Consider the following 18,855-nt stretch of genomic DNA (forward strand, 5'->3'; position numbering starts at 1 on the left):
CAAAGCTAAAAATACCAAGTCTGCTGCCTCAGATACTTCCAGTAGTGCTTAAAAATAAATACAGTGTCTACACCATGAGATGCTGGTACTTGGAAAGTGGCTTTAATATCAACCTTTAAAGTCTATTTTCTCGCGAAAAGCTTAATGACCAGGTTAAGAAAATCCGTCTTTTATAAATAATGGTGATTATAAAAAAAAAAATACAAGAATTGTTACAGTAGATGATTTCAAGAAAACCGTTAAGGCTAGAGTGTCTGCTCTGGTAGTATGACAACTGTTAGGTGGGATTGCATTGAAATGAAATTGCATTTTTGGTTGGTTTATTTAAAACAAGATGGGACCAAACCTCTTTTTTTTTTTTGCCCTTTTTTTTAGCAATTTACGTATTAAAACATGAGTTTAAAGTGACTGCGAGGATAACTTTGTAGTCTTAAAAGTATTAGAACTCTTTCCAGAGAGATAAAAACCAGCATTGTGGTGTTTTTTTTTTCCCCACATCCTTTTTTGGGAGGACTTTCATTGTAACGGGGGGAGTCTGTGTACATTAGCTGATTAAGGCCACTAAATATACGTGTCAAAAAGTACAAAATACAGAATTTAGGCATAGAAGTTTCCTATTTCTTCAGCATTTTCAGGAGAGGCTTAAAAACAATCTTGAAAATATAGTCATGAACTTTGAAGTGGTGACAAAATGTGATCAGATTAAGATGAAAATATATTAGTGTATTTATTGAATAAACGTGATAAATAGGCCTTAAATATATTATTGCAACATTAAACCATAGTGATGTTTTCCTTTAAATAGTACAGTAAATGTATATTTAAAAACTCTCCTTGCTTTTTAATGTCTTAGCTCCTGTTGGCAGTGTGTGAGAGAAATACTACAATAGGGACAAGCTGTCAGGGTGCTATGCTGCCCTCTATCACCAATGTTATCAACCTTGCTGACAGTCACGATAGAGCGGCATTTGCTATGGTAACCCACGTCAAACAAGAGCCTCGTGAAAGGGAAAACAGTGAATCCAAAGAAGAGGTAACTTGCAGAAAATACTGTAGAAAAAGAAATCTTTTTGATGGAATATAGCTCTTCCTAGTTTCTTATCAAATCAGTTTGGAGAATATGTTTTGAAGATGATGTGCACAGATTGTTGAGTATATCTTGTGTTTAATACATTGTAGTTTAACCATGCATGGGTCTCTCAGAATTTGCATTCATTCATTTAGCCTTTTCTTTACTATAGCACTATAGCAATTCTATATCTGAACCTGAAGAGCTAGCAGAAATAAATAGTGAGACCTGAAATAAGTTGATTGGAAGAGTATTTTGTATTTGCTTGGAAAAAAAGCAACAGTACTTAGAAAATACCTGCATGCTTTGAATTGTTTACTTCTGTATAGGATGTTGAAATAGACATTGAATTGGCTCCGGGAGATCAGACCAGTACACCTAAAACTAAGGAACTTTCTGAGAAGGACATTGGCAATCAGCTGCACATGTTGACCAACCGGCATGACAAATTTCTTGACTCTCTCCGAGAAGTGAAGGTTGGTAGAGGTCGTTGGTTTCCTGACAAATCATTTTAATACTGAAATCTTCAAACTGACCTGATATGCCTTTTTTCTTTTGCCTTTTTTTATCTCACACTTCTGATTTTTTTTTTTTTTTAGCTGATGTTTTTTCTGTAGACATTTCTTATAATTTCTTATTTGCACAGGGTAAAAAATTCTTAAGCCTTCACTTAATTGTTAGTTGTTACTGTATCCCTTTCCTACAAAGTTAAATTTCATCCTCCTCCACCTGTAAGTGTATTTTAACTGCTCAGTTAAGAAAATAAGATGGCCAAGACAGGGTATACAATCAAAAAAGTGTATCGGCATCTTATGTTTAAATAATTTCTAAGAAGATAATTTTAGCTGAAAGCTATGTTGAAATAATTCTCACAGTAGTAACAGCTCTATCCAATTAACTTGATCATTCCTATTACCAAAGTCATCAACTTCTTTCATTTTTCCTTTTTTTTTCCTTAAAGATTACAGTCATGAATCAGAGTCTCAATCAACATGAAAATAGGATTAAATTCTTGTTACAGTAGTCTGTATTGCTGAAGGAAACATATGTTGGTTGGAAAAGGCATTTGCATTACTGCTTAAACAACTGTATAACTGAACTGTTTTTCCGTAGTATTAATTGTATTTTTCCCATTTATATACATATCTTTGTTTCTAGACTGGAGCGTTGCTGAGTGCCTTTGTTCAGTTATGTCATATTTCTACACCGTTAGCAGAGAAGACTTGGATACAGCTTTTTTCACGACTTTGGAAAATCTTGTCTGACAGACAACAACATGTGAGAATTTCTCCTCACTTACGAATTCCTCTTTGTAAATGGTGTTTCAGGAAAATGTATTTGTGTGATACATGACTTGTTCACTTGCTTTGAGAAGTTTGCCATTCTTTGTGGCTAGTGAATGCTGTATACCTCTATCAGTACATCTTTTGAAATAAATAGGGCCCTTCAATTTACAAAGAGAAATGCACTTATCAAATGATTGTTCCCTGTATTAACAAGATTTTAAATCTGAATTCTCTAATTAAAGAATCTGAATGAACAGATAAATATCCTTTATGTTTTTTCTTCTAGGCTCTAGCAGGTGAAATAAGCCCTTTCTTGTGCAGTGGTAGCCATCAAGTACAGCGAGATTGCCAGCCGAGTGCACTGAATTGCTTTGTGGAAGCAATGTCACAGTGTGTTCCTCCCATTCCCATCAGACCTTGTGTCCTGAAATACTTGGGTAAAACTCACAATCTCTGGTTTCGTTCTACATTGATGCTGGAACATCAAGCCTTTGAAAAAGGACTCAGTCTACAAATCAAGCCTAAACAGACAACAGAATTTTATGAGCAGGAAAGCATAACTCCTCCTCAACAGGTAGTGTTATATTAATTGAAATACCTTATGAAATGTGAAGAGAAAAACACAGTGACAGTGTAGTACAATAGTATCATAGAATCATTTAGGTTGGAAAAGGCTCTTAAGATCGAGTCCAGCCGTAAACCTAACACTGCCAAGTCCACCACTAAACCATGTCCCTAAGTGCTGTATCTACACGTCTTTTAAATACCTCCAGGGATGGTGACTCCACCACTTCCCTGGGCAGCCTGTTCCAGTGCTTGACAACCCTTTCAGTGAAGAAATCTTTCCTAATGTCCAATCTAAACCTCCCCTGGCACAACTTGAGGCCGTTTCCTCTTGTCCTATCACTTGTTACCTGGGAAGAGAGACTGACCCCCCCACCTCACTACAACCTCCTTTCGGAGGGTGATGAGGTCTCCTCTCAGCCTCCTCTTCTCCAGGCTAAACAACCCCAGTTCCCTCAGCCGCTCCCCATCAGACTTGTGCTCCAGACCCTTCACCAGCGTCGTTGCCCTTCTCTGGACACGCTCCAGCACCTCCATGTCCTTCTTGTAGTGAGGGGCCCAAAACTGAACACAGTGTTCGCGGTGCAGCCTCACCAGTGCCGAGTACAGGGGGACGATCACTTCTAAATCTTTGTATTTAGAAGCTTGTTAAAGTAGTGTCGTGTTGTGTTGTTTTTTTTTTTTTTTTTTTAATTCAGTGAAGAAATTCCTGTCTTGTGTGTTTGTGAATAGACACTTGCAACATTTGACTATGTTGTGTCTTACCTACTTCTCATGCTTTTCTTTCATCTGTCGTTGATATTTTCATATTTTTCTCTCTTTCTCCCTTTTTTACATCTGCTTTTGACACTGATTTTCTGCAGTACTGTAGAACTAGATGAAACCATTTTTGCCCCTAATTTTAAATCTTGAGTAGAAGTCTGTATTGTCTCTGTCTCCCTCAAAGGGAGTATGCTTTCCCTAATCAAGTCTGTTGGTATATGACCTTAAAGAATTATTAGCTAAACAAAATTGAGTTCCCTGTAAACAGGTGCTGTTGTGTTTAGTAGTTTGTCAGGTAGTTATGATCTACCTCGGCATGTTTGTGATCAGCTGAGGAAGCTAAATATTACAGATTCTTTTTGCATTAAAGACCAAATTGTTGGCTTGTTAAACAATTTTGTTTTCTATGATTTGATCTGATATATTAGGGAAGACAGGGAAGAATCAATGTACAAGCCATAGGTGTGTTTTTTTTTTTTATCATGTAATGCAGTGGTGGTGTTCTCAGTACTCGGTTGTTACTAATCGCTTGCCTTCCAGAGTTTTAAAAAGAGTTTATATAAACACTTCTCTATTTCCATGTATTTCTCAATTTGCCTCTGTGTAGAACATGTGGTTTTGCTATCTACTATGCTTTATAATGACAGCTTGACTGTGGAGAAATATGTGTGCTTAACATTCTAGGAAATACTGGATTCCCTTGCTGAGCTCTACTCTTTGTTACAAGAAGAGGATATGTGGGCTGGGCTATGGCAGAAACGCTGTAAATTCCCGGAGACAGCAACAGCTATTGCCTATGAACAGCATGGCTTTTTTGAACAGGTACACTCTTGATATAAGAAATGATTTGAGTAGTTCTACTGTCAGGATGAATATTCTGGTCAGCAAGCAAATATTCTGAATATTAATAAACAGCTTCAGTGTTCTTAAAATAGAAAGTGCCACAGCATCTCCACTGGCTAAAGTAGCATTTTAAGGCCATGTAATACCTAGATAAGGTGAGATTTTTTGAGTACATCCATCAGTTTTGCATGACATTTGTAAAGCTGCCAAATAATGACCATATTCAGGAATGAGTTAACGCACACACTTCACCTTTTTTTTTTTTTTTAAAAAAAAAAACAACTTAGAATTTATAAGAGTTTTCGTATCACTTTTTTTTAAAAGAAAAGAATGTTGAGTTAATGTGTATATAGCAGATGGAAAAATAAAATGGTTTGAATTTTATTTAGGCACAAGAAACTTATGAAAAAGCAATGGAAAAGGCTAAAAAAGAGCACGAACGGAACAATGCTTCCCCTTCGATCTTTCCTGAGTATCAGCTCTGGGAAGACCATTGGATTCGGTAAGACTTTAAAGCTGATATGGAGCAAGTATTTTTACCCTGCAATAGAAGTAAAATACCCTGCTCGTTTAAAGCATTAGTTACGACAATAAACTTAGCTCAGGACTTAGCTCAGATACAAGGGAAACTTAAGGGAATGAAAAAAGGTATTTTTTTACTCCCTTAACAAACCCTCCGAAGTGATATGCCCGAAGTGTTGTAAAAATGTAATTTGCTGTTGGTGGAAACAGACTGGAGCTAAAATTTGTTTTCCCTATTTGAAATGGTTGTTCTGGGAGACACAAGATGGAGCTTCTCCCTGTTCACAGATTTCTGTATTACAATGGGTAATAAATAAATAATTTAAAAAAAAAAATCTTCCCATCTGGATAAAACTTTTGCGGTGCTTTAGACAAACAAATATGCAGATAATATTCTGATACACAACATTTATTGTCACTTTTATTGAAATTTTTTTTTTGGGGTAACCAAATTGACAATGGTTTTGAATTTCTTAGTTGCTCAAAAGAATTGAACCAGTGGGAACCTTTGACAGAATATGGCCAGTCAAAAGGTCATATAAATCCTTACCTAGTGCTGGAATGTGCATGGAGGGTCTCAAACTGGACTGCTATGAAGGAGGCTCTGGTGCAGGTGAGTGAGGGCCTTTTATGCTAATGTTTAGTTTCTTTGTTCATTTTACTGATTACATTTCTGACAAGTCAGCATTACAGTTCATTTCACAGGCACAGTGAACTGCTCTTTGGAAGTTTTCTTTGATGTCCCAGCACACAGCTGGGTATTTTGGCAATTGAAGCATGTCATTTCAACAGGCAAACATGGTTCTCTTTTCTGTTTATAAAGCTGCACTATGTAAGAAATTTAGCCAGGGCAGGTGAAAGATACGGTGCATGGTAATGAGTCATTAAAAAGCAACAAATGCTTGCCACAGAAGCGTGTGCCAGCAGGGATATGTGGAGAAACTTAAAATGGGACCCTTGCAAGTATATGGTATTATTTAAAATAATGCAATATTGGGGAGGGACATTTTTTGTATTTTACACCTTTACAGGAACAAATATTGCTTTTGTGAAAGGGAGTAAAGTATGAAAATACATCTATTATCAGCTCCCTGTCTGTGGGCAACGTAACTGTGCTTTCAGGTGTAAAAGGGCAAAAGGCCATTGCCTTTGTTGTTTTTGTTTGTTTAGCACCTGAAAGGCAAAGCCAAAGCATTCTCACTGGCTACTGTCCAGACTTAAAAATGCTAAACACAATTGATTCTGTTCATCTCCACAGCACATGAAGGGGGATTAACACATGTATGAGAATGTGAGGGTCAGGGACTTGTCAGCTAAATTTGGTTTACATTAAATACCATAGTGTATCTGAGGAATATTTGTAAGGATTGTGTTTCAGGATCCTTGTTAAAAAATCCCTGAAAAAGCAACACATGAAATCTCAGTTTCAGTGTTGATTGGTTGGCAAGGCTGGTGTACGCTGGAGACTATACCAGTAGTTTTTGTTTTAATGAAGACAGTGACAAATTTGAAGTTGTTTATATGTGGTGGGAAATGTATTGGGATTACTTGGCACATGCTGGTTTTCATTTCTTGGATTTTATAGCCATGCTTAGCAGAAGCATAATAGAAGGTTTGTTGTTCTTTCAGTAGCAATGTTTTTCTGTACTGTCTGTCTGGGGATCGCTTCCTGTATCTGTCTTCTTTTGCTTTCTTTTTAAGTACTTTAATACTTTATTACTGCGAATTAACTGCTGGATTTCTAACTTTATTCTCACTTTGAGTCTACTTTAGTTCCGTTTAAAATAAGGCTCATTTGGTTTTGCAATGTATCCATTACATATAATTTTAAACTACCTTGGGAGCACCAGAGGTTGGAGCCAGTGTGGTCAAGACTGGAAAGTGAAGATCTAACGAGAGGTGAGGGACAAGAAGACCAGGTAATGAACCTTAGGCAATGAGCCTGAGAAGAGTATGAGGTGAGGATGAAGGAGGTTGGAGGAGTACAAATTTGATTAGGAGTGCAGGGTTAACTGGGTAGACTGAAGCAAGAGGTTGAAGAAAGTGATTTCCTTTGGGAGAGTATAAAGGACTTGGTAAAACTAGCAGAGAGGAGGGAGGCATTGAATTAAATGTTGACGGGTGTATCAATGAGACTGGTTGTGCAGGAGACAGGGTTTGAATTGATTGACAGAGAGAGAGGTGGGGATTGGACTTGAACAAGGTCACTAGGTTACAGTAAGGGATAGGTTCTTCTGGGGGAAAAAAAACTTTGATTCTGCAGAAGTAGGTTTATAAAGTAAATAGAATCCATAATGCATAAGCACAAGGGCACGCTTAGCTTTTAGATGATTGACTTTCAAATGTGTTCCTAAAACAATTTTTTCTGTGTATAATCTTTATAGTAGAAAGCATACAAATAAAAATACTGAGACCACTTACAATAAAGCGTAGGCTTTTGTGAAGTGACACTGTTTAAATCTACAGTCCATTGAAAAAAAGAAATAAAGCTAAAAAGTATTTTTATTTCCTCTCAAATTGTGACAATTTGTGGTAAGTTTTGTGCTAGAAGTAAATATCATAATGATTTTACAGACTTCTAGATATATATGTTTATGACAGAGAGTGCTGAGGCTTCGAGATAGCACTGCTAGTAGGAGTTGTTTCCTGTAAGTTCCTTGTTTGATGTGGAATCAGAAAACTTGAGTTTGGAATTTTCTGATGTTCCAAGGTTTCCTCAGAAGCTTAATGCATTGATGATTATACATTTATAGTTTAACGTAAAGTTTACAGAATCATAAAATAGTTTGAGTTGGAAGGGACTTCTGGAGGTCATCTGGCCCAATGCTGCATTCAGAGCAGGGCCCAAGTAGGTCAGGTTGATTTGTCCAGTAGAGTTTTAGTATCACTTAAGAATTGAGATGTCACAGCCTTTCTGGGCATATTCTTCATCTAAAGTAGCATAGAGGTGTCCTGCCTGTTACGTGCTGTTTTCGAAACCAGCACTGTGCTTAGCTTCTTTTGTTAGAAACTAAGGAACTTGTGTGTGGCAAGTGAGGTAGTCATCATCTTCATTTGGTAACGGATAATATGTATTGTTTGTACTTTCCTGCTGTTGACCTTCCTGATTCATTATGGAGTTCATTACTGTCTTCTGCTTGTAATTCATTTTGTTGAACAACATGCACTTGTAAAACATTTAACCTTCCCTTTGTCTTTTCCTGGGTTTCACTCATGGGACTGTGTATTCTGTGCTGTCCATGTGCTTGATGAATGAATGCTGCGTAAAGTTTTGGCTGTTACAGAACAGTTTGAAGGCGGGGGGCAAAGTACATACGGAAGGTAACATTTCAGAAGATTTCAATCTGGAAGATCTTTTTCTTTCCAAGTGTTCATAAACATTTTTTTTTGTGTGTGTGAATAAAGTTTAAATGGCTAGGGAAACATGCTGAAAATGACCCTCACTTTCTGAAAAGGTGCAAGAGAAAATACGTAGGTAGACGTTTTCATCTGAGAGCAAATTTTGAGGAATTCTTCCACGTGCAAAAAACCTGGCCATATTTAGGTACTTTCCTTAGGTAACCATCCCATGTGAATAAGCTGGTGGTTATTGTTCTTGAGGTAGCTATAAAATGTCAGGCTACACAGCCAACACGGGGTTCTTGGGACAAATGACAGACTTCTGTATTGAGTCACCGATAGATTTTTTTGGGGATTTTTTTTTTAACTTCGTATGTGGTATCACTGTTCTATAGAGGATTGATTTTGTTTTGTTGTTGTTTGTTTGTTTTGTTTTGTTTTAAGGAAATATACCTTCTTTTCATGGTAGGTAGAGTTGTTCATCTGTGATTAGTTAATGTAGAAACATAAACCAGATACAGAAACGAAATCTGAAAGGTGAGAATACTGCATTAAGTCACAAGTGGGAAGGAGCTTGCTGATCTTCATTGCACCGTTGCTATATAGTGTGACGTTACTGGAATTACTCTGTTAAAGATGCCAGAGTTTGGAATAAGGGGGTGAACTGCATATTTAAAATATAATTTTACTGACAAAGCTCTGAGCAGAGCCTTAGGCAGTGTTTTTTCATATTGCAGAGAGAGCCAGAAGAATTAGTCCCTCACTTAATTGGGGTTTATTGTTTCATCAGTACTGTTTAAGTTTTGAACCAATACCTACCAGTTAAAAGTATTACATGTCAAATTAACAGTTGACTGTCTAGTTTCATAATATTTACAGAAGATAAAAAATGATTATGAAAAATGCTGAGCATCTTTTGATTCCAATATCTTGCAGGATTAAGTTCTTGTATACAAAATATCCTAACAGCATGCTTCATTGTGACAACTTAGTCTCCCATGATAAATATGCAGAGTTGTATGTCTCTCTTAATTTCTTCAAAATCAGACTGAATATTACATTTTTTTAAATTAGTATGTTTATTCTTCTGTAACACTTTCTTTTGTCAGAAGGGAAAATAGGTGGATGCAATCAGTATGTTTTGCTTTAAAGGTTAAGCTATGAAAACAGTAAAAGTTGTTTAATTAATTAAAGGTAGTGTTGTCTTTTGATGGAACCTAAATTAAGGGTGTCCAACCATTGCGAAATTTAAAATGGAATTTTTCAATATTTGTGGTACTGATGGTTCAAATTAAATAGGTGTCTCTAAAGATAGATTTTATCATTTATCAGCCCACGTGAAGCCAAATCTGTAAGTAGCAAACTGCATATGCTACAAAAATTATCTTATAGGTTATATTTACATATAGGTTATTTAATAACTTCTTTTATTTGTGTAACAATTGGTATTTTGCATCCTATTTAAGTATGCAACTTCAGTGGCTTATTATAGAAATAATATTATTTGAGAAACCTTTAAAGCCTAAAATAAGAACTGTATTGTACAGTATATTATAAACCTTGAGTTTGAACAGAATGAAATAGGTCATGTCTGACAGGTTCTGGTTTTGGAGATTTGCAAGTTGAGTAGAAGTGACAACCATGAGTAACTGCTGATATGTTTTAGCTGCAGTTATATTAAAAGAGATATTTTCAGTAATGAGACATTTACTAAACGACTAAGGAGATGCTGCTGAAGCCATAAATGGAGCTTTTGTGGCTCTACGCAGGTTCTTGTAAAAGTGTCAGGACACGTTTGCATAAATATTAGGATGTGAAAGAATAATTGATTCCATGCTGCTATACTCACTACTCCGATTTTATTGATATTCTTTATCGTGGCTGTTTTTTATCAGGTTCCATAGTTGATTCACAAGAGAGGTCAGAAGGGATGGCAAATATGTATCAGTTTTTGTAAATCTTTGTGAAACATTTTTAATAATCTACCTGTTAAAGTTGAGCTATTAAAATAGCAAGTGGGCTTTGATAGGACCCAAGACTCATTTCCATTTGCTCACATTGCCATTGTGTGTAATGATCCAGTAGATAATGTAATAAAGAAAGAGACTCTTTTCACTGTGTAAGTGTAAGGTTGCTACCTGGCAGTTTCTCTTTGCTGGCTCAGGCGTAAAAGTTAGTTGAGGATAACAGAGAAAACAATTGTAGCGGTTAAGATACACTATGTCAACAAGAAGATAATGCAGAGGGATTTCATGTGTTGCATATCAAACCAAAAAGGGTTTGATGTAAAGCAGGAGAAAGAAGTCAAAAAATTCTAGATTTAAGGCCTACAACGTCAGCTAGTGAGCATTGGTTAAGTGCAAGGTTACTGTAAAATACTCACAGAATTTAGTTGCTAGACAATTCAAGTACTTTGCTGTTTTTAGTTGCCATATTTCTACTGTTCCAGGGTTTTAAGATTTTAAAATTATTTTTTAAATGATTTTAGCACTATGACCTGACTTTGCACTTGTACTTAGAAATTACTTTGACATAAATGGGAAGATTAGTTGTAGATGACAGTTAACAATTTTTTAACTGTTTATTCTCATAAACTTAGTAATGTCCTTAGAGCAGGCAGTTAGGAAGTATAATGCTGGCATAATATGCTGACATATAGGGACGGGATCTTGTTAAGTGAGAAGTTGACATTACTTGTTCTGCAGCCCGTGGAGCATTTCAGAGGTTGTACGTGTTATCTGCTGAGAAGCATCTTTTTTCTTTATACAGGGTGAAGTGGTTTGCAGTGAGCTTCATGCTCCTGTTGCAAGACTGCTTTCAGCTTGCTCAGCTGTCTCTGAGCTACACTACAGTTGTCAGTGTAAAAATACCCGAACAGCAGGTTCTATGCAGGCACTTCTACTCTTGTGCTGAATTTGCAATTTATTTGCTAGCCTGCCCTTGCCAATAACTTTGAGAGCTGAAACTCCTCTAATGACAGAAATTTTGATATTTTAGTCTGGTATTTTTAGAAATTGAGCTATTTTTTGTAAAAAATAAAACTGTTTGCTTAAGAAGACTTTTAAAAAATAATTGAAAAAAAAAATCTGCATTTGAGTATGAATAATCTTTAGTAAAATTTTTTTCCATTTCATTACCAGGTGGAGTTGAGTTGTCCAAAAGAGATGGCATGGAAAGTGAATATGTACAGAGGATACTTAGCAATCTGCCATCCGGAAGAGCAACAGCTTAACTTCATTGAGCGTCTGGTAGAGATGGCGAGTAGTTTAGCTATTCGAGAATGGCGAAGGCTTCCTCACGTAGTCTCGCATGTTCATACTCCCCTTCTCCAGGTAAGAATGAAAAGTTTTTTTATTGCCAGTTATTTTCCAGTAGCAGGTTTCAGGACTTTTAGTAACTGTAAGCATAAAATATTTTACTGTATAGTACTGATTGGTATTTTTTTGTTAAAATTTGCAGAATGTGCATTTTGATTTGGATTCCTTTTAAAGTTTTTATAGTTTACCTGAATCCATTCTGTTTGTGGCATACACAGGTAGATATTTAAAAATTGGTCAGATGGTTCAACTTTTTTGTAGGCTAATGCATAATGCACTGCAGAACTTGGAGGTCTTGAACATTCAGTGGGTTTTAAAAGTGAGGTCCATTTTGGGTGGGTATATTATTGTATTATGTTATTTGCAGAAGCATTGAAATAACCTCCTAAGTGTTCTTTTCAGTTAAACTGCATAAATGCAGTATGGAATTTTGTCAACTGTGTAACATACTCCTATATTTTTGGGTTTTTTTTTTTTTTTTTTTTTAAGTCTGAGCTAACTGTAAGGGAAAAGTGTATTTAGAAATGCTGGTGCTTCTTTGAGGAGTAGTGTTCTGAACAGGCTGAGCAAGTTCTGAACATCCCCATGGCTTACGCGTTAAGGTCAATGAACCAAAAACTGTAAAAGTCTGTTGTTAGTGAAGGGCTTTTCAGGTGAGCACTACTACCTTTAGGAGAAATACTGTGATTCTGGCCAATGTGAGCCTTACCTTTTCTTTGTCATTTCTATATGATATTGCTAAATGTTCTGATTTGCATCAGGGAAAGGAAGTAAGAAGGAATCTAGTCTTTAAGTATATGATATTTCTCATTGGACAGGTAGTTCATTGTATACAAGTTCTGCTGAAGAGGAGAGTGGATTCTATTAGATAAACTAACGTGTATACCTCAAAGCTTCATGCATTGGTCTTCAGCTTTATTAGTTGTCTAGCTAGCTCACTTGGCAGGTTCTGTTCAACGTAGCATTAAAGTCTTGTAGTAATGTTGTAAAAAGAATTCCCATGTTGAATCACATCGCTTCACAGACTGAGGGATGTTGTGGGTTGGGAAGAGTGATCTCTGCTCCCTTCATCTAATCTGATGCCAGCTACAGGAAAGAAAATCTCTTTGGTCTGAGTGGAAGGCCATATTTCAGTAATGCTCCTTATCTACGTGTGGGTGCACATTGTCCAAATTTAGCTATGCTGATTGAGAAGGTTACTGCTTCCAACTAATTGGTTCATTTTAATTCCAGTCTGTTGTGGAGCACTTGGGTGAATAGGTCAGCTGTAAGATTTGAGTCAGTGGTAACCTCTATCAAGGGTCTTTTGCTGAACTGAGAAGGAATGGACTGCATGAATCAGAAGTGGATGGAGCCCTGTGACCTTACTAGTTTGTGATCTGAAAGAGATCTGTATGCTTTCTGGACAAAAATGGACGAAGCAAGCATAAAGTTTTGAGAGAAGCTTGCTCCTGAAGTAGGGGCAGAATTCTGGCAATGAAGCAGTGAGCTGTCTTGTCCAGAATGAAATGAGGGACAGCTAATGAATTGGGGGTTACAAGAACTTTAAAAACAAATAAACAAAACCCCCAGCACCTCCCCCGAAAACAAATAAAAAAACCCTGCCAAAAGTTGAATATTATCTAATCTTAAGTAGCTTATTTCTTTGTCAAGAGCATTTAAAACAGGGGAAGAAGTTTGTGACTTGAATTTCAGACTGTCCTGTAAAATTACTGCAGTATATTGCACAACAGCACTGATGTGCAAATAAACTCTTGCATGCATGCTTGAATCCTCGTCTTGTAAAGGATGAGTAACTTTCCAATTGGATGACCCAGTGCATACACAGGATGGGCAAAGCTAACATTTTTTGTGCCATTTTTCTATTTATTTACTTTTTTCTTAACTCTGTTATCCATTTCTAGGAGAAGGTAGAGCTCACTGGCTGCTTCTGAATCATAAAAGCATTTTGCTCTCAAAAGGGGGCATGCTATTTTCTGTTTCTCGAAAGGAGTGTGCTCGGAATAAGGAAAGTAAAAGATTACTTTTCTTTCACCCTTGCTAAATAGGTTCTTTGTGCTTATTTAAGTACGCCATATTTTTGCCCTCAGATCATTAAATATTACAAGGCAAAGAATGCACTGCTTTCCAGCATTTATTTAAACGTAAACTGGTTTTAAGATGCTGTACACAAAGTACATTTTTATTTTTGTTTGTGAGAAATCTTTTATTTTGCAACATTGACAATTCAATTTCAAGACAAGATGTGTTTAAATCCTGTGCTTTTAGTCTTTCTCTTTGGCATACATGTTACTAGCAAATGGTGCACTTAGAAAATTAGGGAAAAGTACTTGTTCCTTGTCCTGTCAGGAAGAGCTTGTAAGAACTTGAGACCATTTTTTTTCAGACCCCCAGAAATATTTTTGTGAAGCAGCTGGCACAACTCTGATAATACAGAATATGCAGTTTAATTATTACGTGAGATGAAATAACATGTATTACATGGTGAAAAATGCATGGCGTGTGTCCTCTGCAACTTTTACACATATTTCACCATCACAAAAATGGACTCCTGTTTCCTTTTGAAATATATGGAATGTCAACACTTACACAGTATGTGATCTGGACAAAACATGCCATTGATTTTTTCATTTAGGCTGACTGTGTCCTTGTTTAGGTATCCTGATAAACATGCACCTGACGAAGATTAGCTCTTGTTACTGTTGAGGGAACCTTTCATCTCCAGGGGAGAAATTCTGGACTATATCTGAGTGCAACACAATCTGAAGTTTCATAATAGGGATGCATTTCTTGATGGACTGTTGCTCAGAGAGCTGTGAATGAACCTCACCTGTAGAAATGCAGAGGATCTTGCTTTGAGTTGTTTGATATAGTGGCTTCTGTAATTCTGTGTAACATCGGCATGACTGTGTGTCATGCCCAGTGTGATTCATAAGCAGCCAGATCTGCATGATCTAAGGTACCTCTGCTAAAATGACTGTAGTTGTGGGTAGAGCTTACACAGCAGCCCATACCTCTGTGCTTTAATATGAATTGATGCATCAAATAAAGTGAATAAATACGGAAGTTTTCTCCATATTGAGAGGAAGTTGCCATGTAAAGAGGTACAATGTTTCATTTGTTTGAGCTGATACAATACAACTAGAAGGCTTCTTGATAAAATTAATTCCTTCCTGCTAAGTTTTCACTGATACTTCATTTTTCCTCCCCTAAGACTGGCAGTATCTGCAGCATGAAAGGATTAATATTGCTAAATAAAGTATTTAAGTGCTTTCGGATGTCAATTAAAACAAGCTTTTAAAATAATCTAATACATATATATCCCTCATGAAGAAGTGATAAATTAGTCAATGACTGACAGAGGTACGAATGCAGCCATGAATTTTCACTGCAGTAATTACTTTTTTTTAATATCAGATAGTATGTGATTAAATACCTGTGAGAAAATTAAATTTACGTGATGAATGGGTGTAGGATGAAGGTTAAGCTATTGTGAGAGCTGATACTGAGATGATTCTAGGAAAATATTACTTTGTTTAATTTATTTTGTTTCAAGAGATTTCAGTCTGTAAATTTGGACTGCCTTTTTTTTTTAAATAGTTATGTTATTTGGTTGATTAACAATGAATACAGCTGTTATCTGCCCAGAGGTAGCTTAGAGAATACTACATTGATTTTATTGTACTACAGGTAATTAAATTCCATTAAAGTTTCTGGGCCTTTTCTTCAGGTTGTTGAAGTTCTAAATGTCTGCTGCCTTTAGTAGATTGGACACTACTGCCATCTTCTGTTTGTTCCTCTCATTAATTTGCAGATAGATGTCAGTGAAAAACCATCCTTAACTTAAGTAACTTCTCAAACCTCAGGTCTTTTGCAGAATATCTTAAAGCAACACCTTCAGGAGCACGTAGATAGTATTTCTGTACATTCAAGTTTCTATTAAGAAGTCAGATCATGACCAGGGAATTTATACTATTAAGTTCTGTTAAAAGTTTTGGGTTTTAATTATTAAAAGTTCTATTAAAAGTTTTGTTTAAGGTCAGTATTCTTACTTCATCCTTGTATTTAGCACACTGTATATATATTTACTTTCGCTTTTCTACAATTAGGGTTGATGTAGTAAGTCCGAACTTGTATGCTAGAATGTAATTCTCACCTGTGTTTAGATGTGTGTGGAGAGAAGGATGGGGGTGAAGAGAGAGTGTAGATTCCAGTAAACTATCTTTCCTTTGGTGTTTGTGTTTTTGTGGGTGTGTTTTGTTTTGGTTTTTTTTGTTAAAGAAGAAAAAGAAAAAAATGCTTCCTAAAAGCAAGACTCCTATCATTTGAGGGATAATTTGTGAAAGCATTTGCAGTTCAAAATAAAAGAAAGGATAAGGGAATTTTTGTCTTAATACTATAAAGGAAAGACATGTCATAGTTGACCAAAGTTAAACCTAGCAAGCGAACCCATAGTATTACAGGAAGAACACATTAAGTACAGATCAGTAATGTCTGTTTGCAACCAAATAATGTTAGGGCATTTAGGTTTTGTCAGAATAAGGCGTGCGTGAAATAAACTGCTTGATACCTGTAGTGACCCATTGGTATAAATTCTGTGCTGGTGGTTCAGTGGATGAATTCAACATTTCAGTCAATGACTAAAGTGTTGAATCAATATCTCATGGGGTTTTTTTTGCTATTTTGTTAATGATTAGATTGGTTAAAGGTCATTTATGCAACTAATAGACAGGTTTCTAAAACAGCATAAATAGTTTCATCTTTGCTTGATTATTTAAAGGTGGCATCATTCATAGAGATCTTTTTCTAACAATGAAATTGGCCAGCTTATTGTACTATCCTTTATGATAATTTATATTGTTTAATATTTTCTAGGCAGCACAGCAAATAATTGAACTTCAAGAAGCAGCCCAAATAAACGCAGGATTGCAACCAACTAATCTGGGGAGGAACAACAGCTTACATGATATGAAGACTGTTGTAAAGACTTGGAGGAACAGGTTACCTATTGTGTCAGATGATTTATCCCACTGGAGCAGCATTTTCATGTGGAGACAACATCATTACCAGGGTAAAACTGCCTGGTCCAGCATGCATTCATCATGTAATTTTCCAGACAACACATTGTTTAAAATAAGTTATTGTGGTTTTTGTTTTTATTTATTTAAACATACAAGAATGTTGTTGATTTTAAAATGTGTTTGTTTTTATTCAATTTCCTTTTAAGTGTTTCATTATCTTAAGTCATCATTTCATATGTATTCTGTATAAGAAATTGCTGTATATATAATTTCATTTATAATGACAAACATTTCATGTTTTGTTTCTAGCCATTGTAACTGCATATGAAAATAGTTCTCAGCATGATCCTAGTTCCAATAACGCTATGTTGGGAGTTCATGCTTCTGCATCGGCAATTATCCAATATGGAAAGATAGCTCGAAAACAAGGGCTGGTCAACGTAGCTCTGGATATACTGAGTCGCATTCATACAATTCCAACTGTGCCCATTGTGGACTGCTTTCAGAAGATTCGCCAGCAAGTTAAATGTTATCTTCAGCTGGCTGGAGTCATGGGCAAAAATGAATGTATGCAGGTACAGTAGCTTTATCTCTGAAGTTGTTGTTGGAACTTGGAGGATTACAAGGGCTATCAGATACATTGATTTAAACAAACTGCCTGTATACAGCACAGGATCTGCATTTCATTGGCCATGTTATACCGTGCATAGAGTGTTGTTTTAAGTAGTGATGTTAGTCAAAAGCAGTCATTGTCCTCTTTGAACTGAATTCTGTGAATATGTTAAAAATTAGCAAAATAAAAGTAAAGTGGAAGTATGTTTTTTGAAATCTTACAAGATAGATAAATGGAAGGGACTTTGAAAATTATATTATTAAGAAACAAAACTATTGCAAGACTAACAAACTATAAGTTTTGAGTGTCTGACTCATGAATGATGGATGCTGGCATACTGAAATGAAATCATATGTGTTAAAACGAAAGGAAAAAATGTGATTGTAGGCAAAACCCACTGACATAGGATTATAAGGTCAGCAAACTGGGACCTTATAATAATAATGTAATATAACACAATATAAATAATAATAATACAACATAAAAAAACAAGGTGGAAAAGATAACCCATGATCTGATGAATGTTGTCTATAATAGTTTTGCATAGGCTAGTGGAAACTTAAAATTGTTGTCGGCCCAGATTTTTTAAAATGAAAATTAATACTAGAAACTCATGCTATTTAAATTTCAAGAGAATATTTTGGCTGTTTTTTTACGGCACTTTCATTTTAATAAAACTTTCCATTTTAGAAGACTTTTCTCACTAAGGCTTATTTAACAGGGTCTTGAAGTTATTGAATCAACCAATCTGAAGTACTTCACCAAGGAGATGACTGCTGAGTTTTATGCATTGAAGGGAATGTTCTTGGCACAGATTAACAAGTAAGTATGTTGGCTGGAAGAGGCACTAGCACATATCTGAGAAAAATGCAGCTGAAGTATTTCAACACAGTATTTGAGCAGCAAAGTTTTTCCATATGTTTATACCAGCCTAAAATTTGTCACAACTATATAAGAAAGTAAAAGTATATGTGAGAGTTCCTTTGCAGTTTGAAGATGTAATGGTTGGTCATATTTCTGAGTATTGTAGGAAAGAACTAGTTAAGGCAAACATTGCACCAATTCTTTTTTTAAAAGTTCAAGTGGTGAGATGAGAAGAGGCAGAGAGAATAGCTTTGTCCAAAGCTTTGCAGCTTAAGATACATTTCTGCCCCTTCTCCTCCATCCCTCCACCCCCCACTCACAGTTCTCTGAGTACTTAGTTATACAAACGGATGGCTAATTGATGTCTTAGTGTAGCTGACAAAAGGAGGTTGCTTTAATTATGTTGTTAATGTAAATATCACATATAAAACCAAGGAAAGAAAAAGTTCAGTCTATAAGCTTACAGTTATTTAAACAAAATTAGCCTAACTCCTTTGTTTCTTTCATTTCTGTTTCATTGTTCATTGTATATTAATAGCTGCAATTGGTCAAGGCATAGGAAAATGTGTTGTGGCATAGTTCAGAGTGCTTAGACAAATCTGGTGTGCCATGCAATATGGAAATGCAACACTCATTTCAGATAACTGAATTGAAA

The 18,855-nt window shown here is 35.9% G+C and overlaps 1 protein-coding gene across 5 annotated transcripts in view; it reads left to right on the forward strand.

Moving 5' to 3' along the window:
- TRRAP (transformation/transcription domain associated protein) overlaps positions 1 to 18,855 on the forward strand; it is a 101,807-nt gene that overhangs the window by 55,986 nt on the left and 26,966 nt on the right. For 3 of the 5 annotated variants that reach the window (XM_075165217.1, XM_075165219.1, XM_075165218.1), the window contains exons 51-61: positions 854 to 1,033; positions 1,399 to 1,545; positions 2,228 to 2,347; positions 2,642 to 2,929; positions 4,366 to 4,503; positions 4,914 to 5,026; positions 5,524 to 5,659; positions 11,526 to 11,717; positions 16,578 to 16,806; positions 17,033 to 17,298; positions 18,058 to 18,158. In XM_075165217.1, the coding sequence (XP_075021318.1) occupies positions 854 to 1,033; positions 1,399 to 1,545; positions 2,228 to 2,347; positions 2,642 to 2,929; positions 4,366 to 4,503; positions 4,914 to 5,026; positions 5,524 to 5,659; positions 11,526 to 11,717; positions 16,578 to 16,806; positions 17,033 to 17,298; positions 18,058 to 18,158 (1,910 nt within the window). The remainder of the gene's footprint in view (positions 1 to 853; positions 1,034 to 1,398; positions 1,546 to 2,227; positions 2,348 to 2,641; positions 2,930 to 4,365; positions 4,504 to 4,913; positions 5,027 to 5,523; positions 5,660 to 11,525; positions 11,718 to 16,577; positions 16,807 to 17,032; positions 17,299 to 18,057; positions 18,159 to 18,855) is intronic. The other 2 variants (XM_075165220.1, XM_075165221.1) reach the window with 1 other exon arrangement.

This window comes from Calonectris borealis, chromosome 16 (assembly GCF_964195595.1).
Source record: "Calonectris borealis chromosome 16, bCalBor7.hap1.2, whole genome shotgun sequence".
Taxonomy (NCBI): domain Eukaryota; kingdom Metazoa; phylum Chordata; class Aves; order Procellariiformes; family Procellariidae; genus Calonectris; species Calonectris borealis.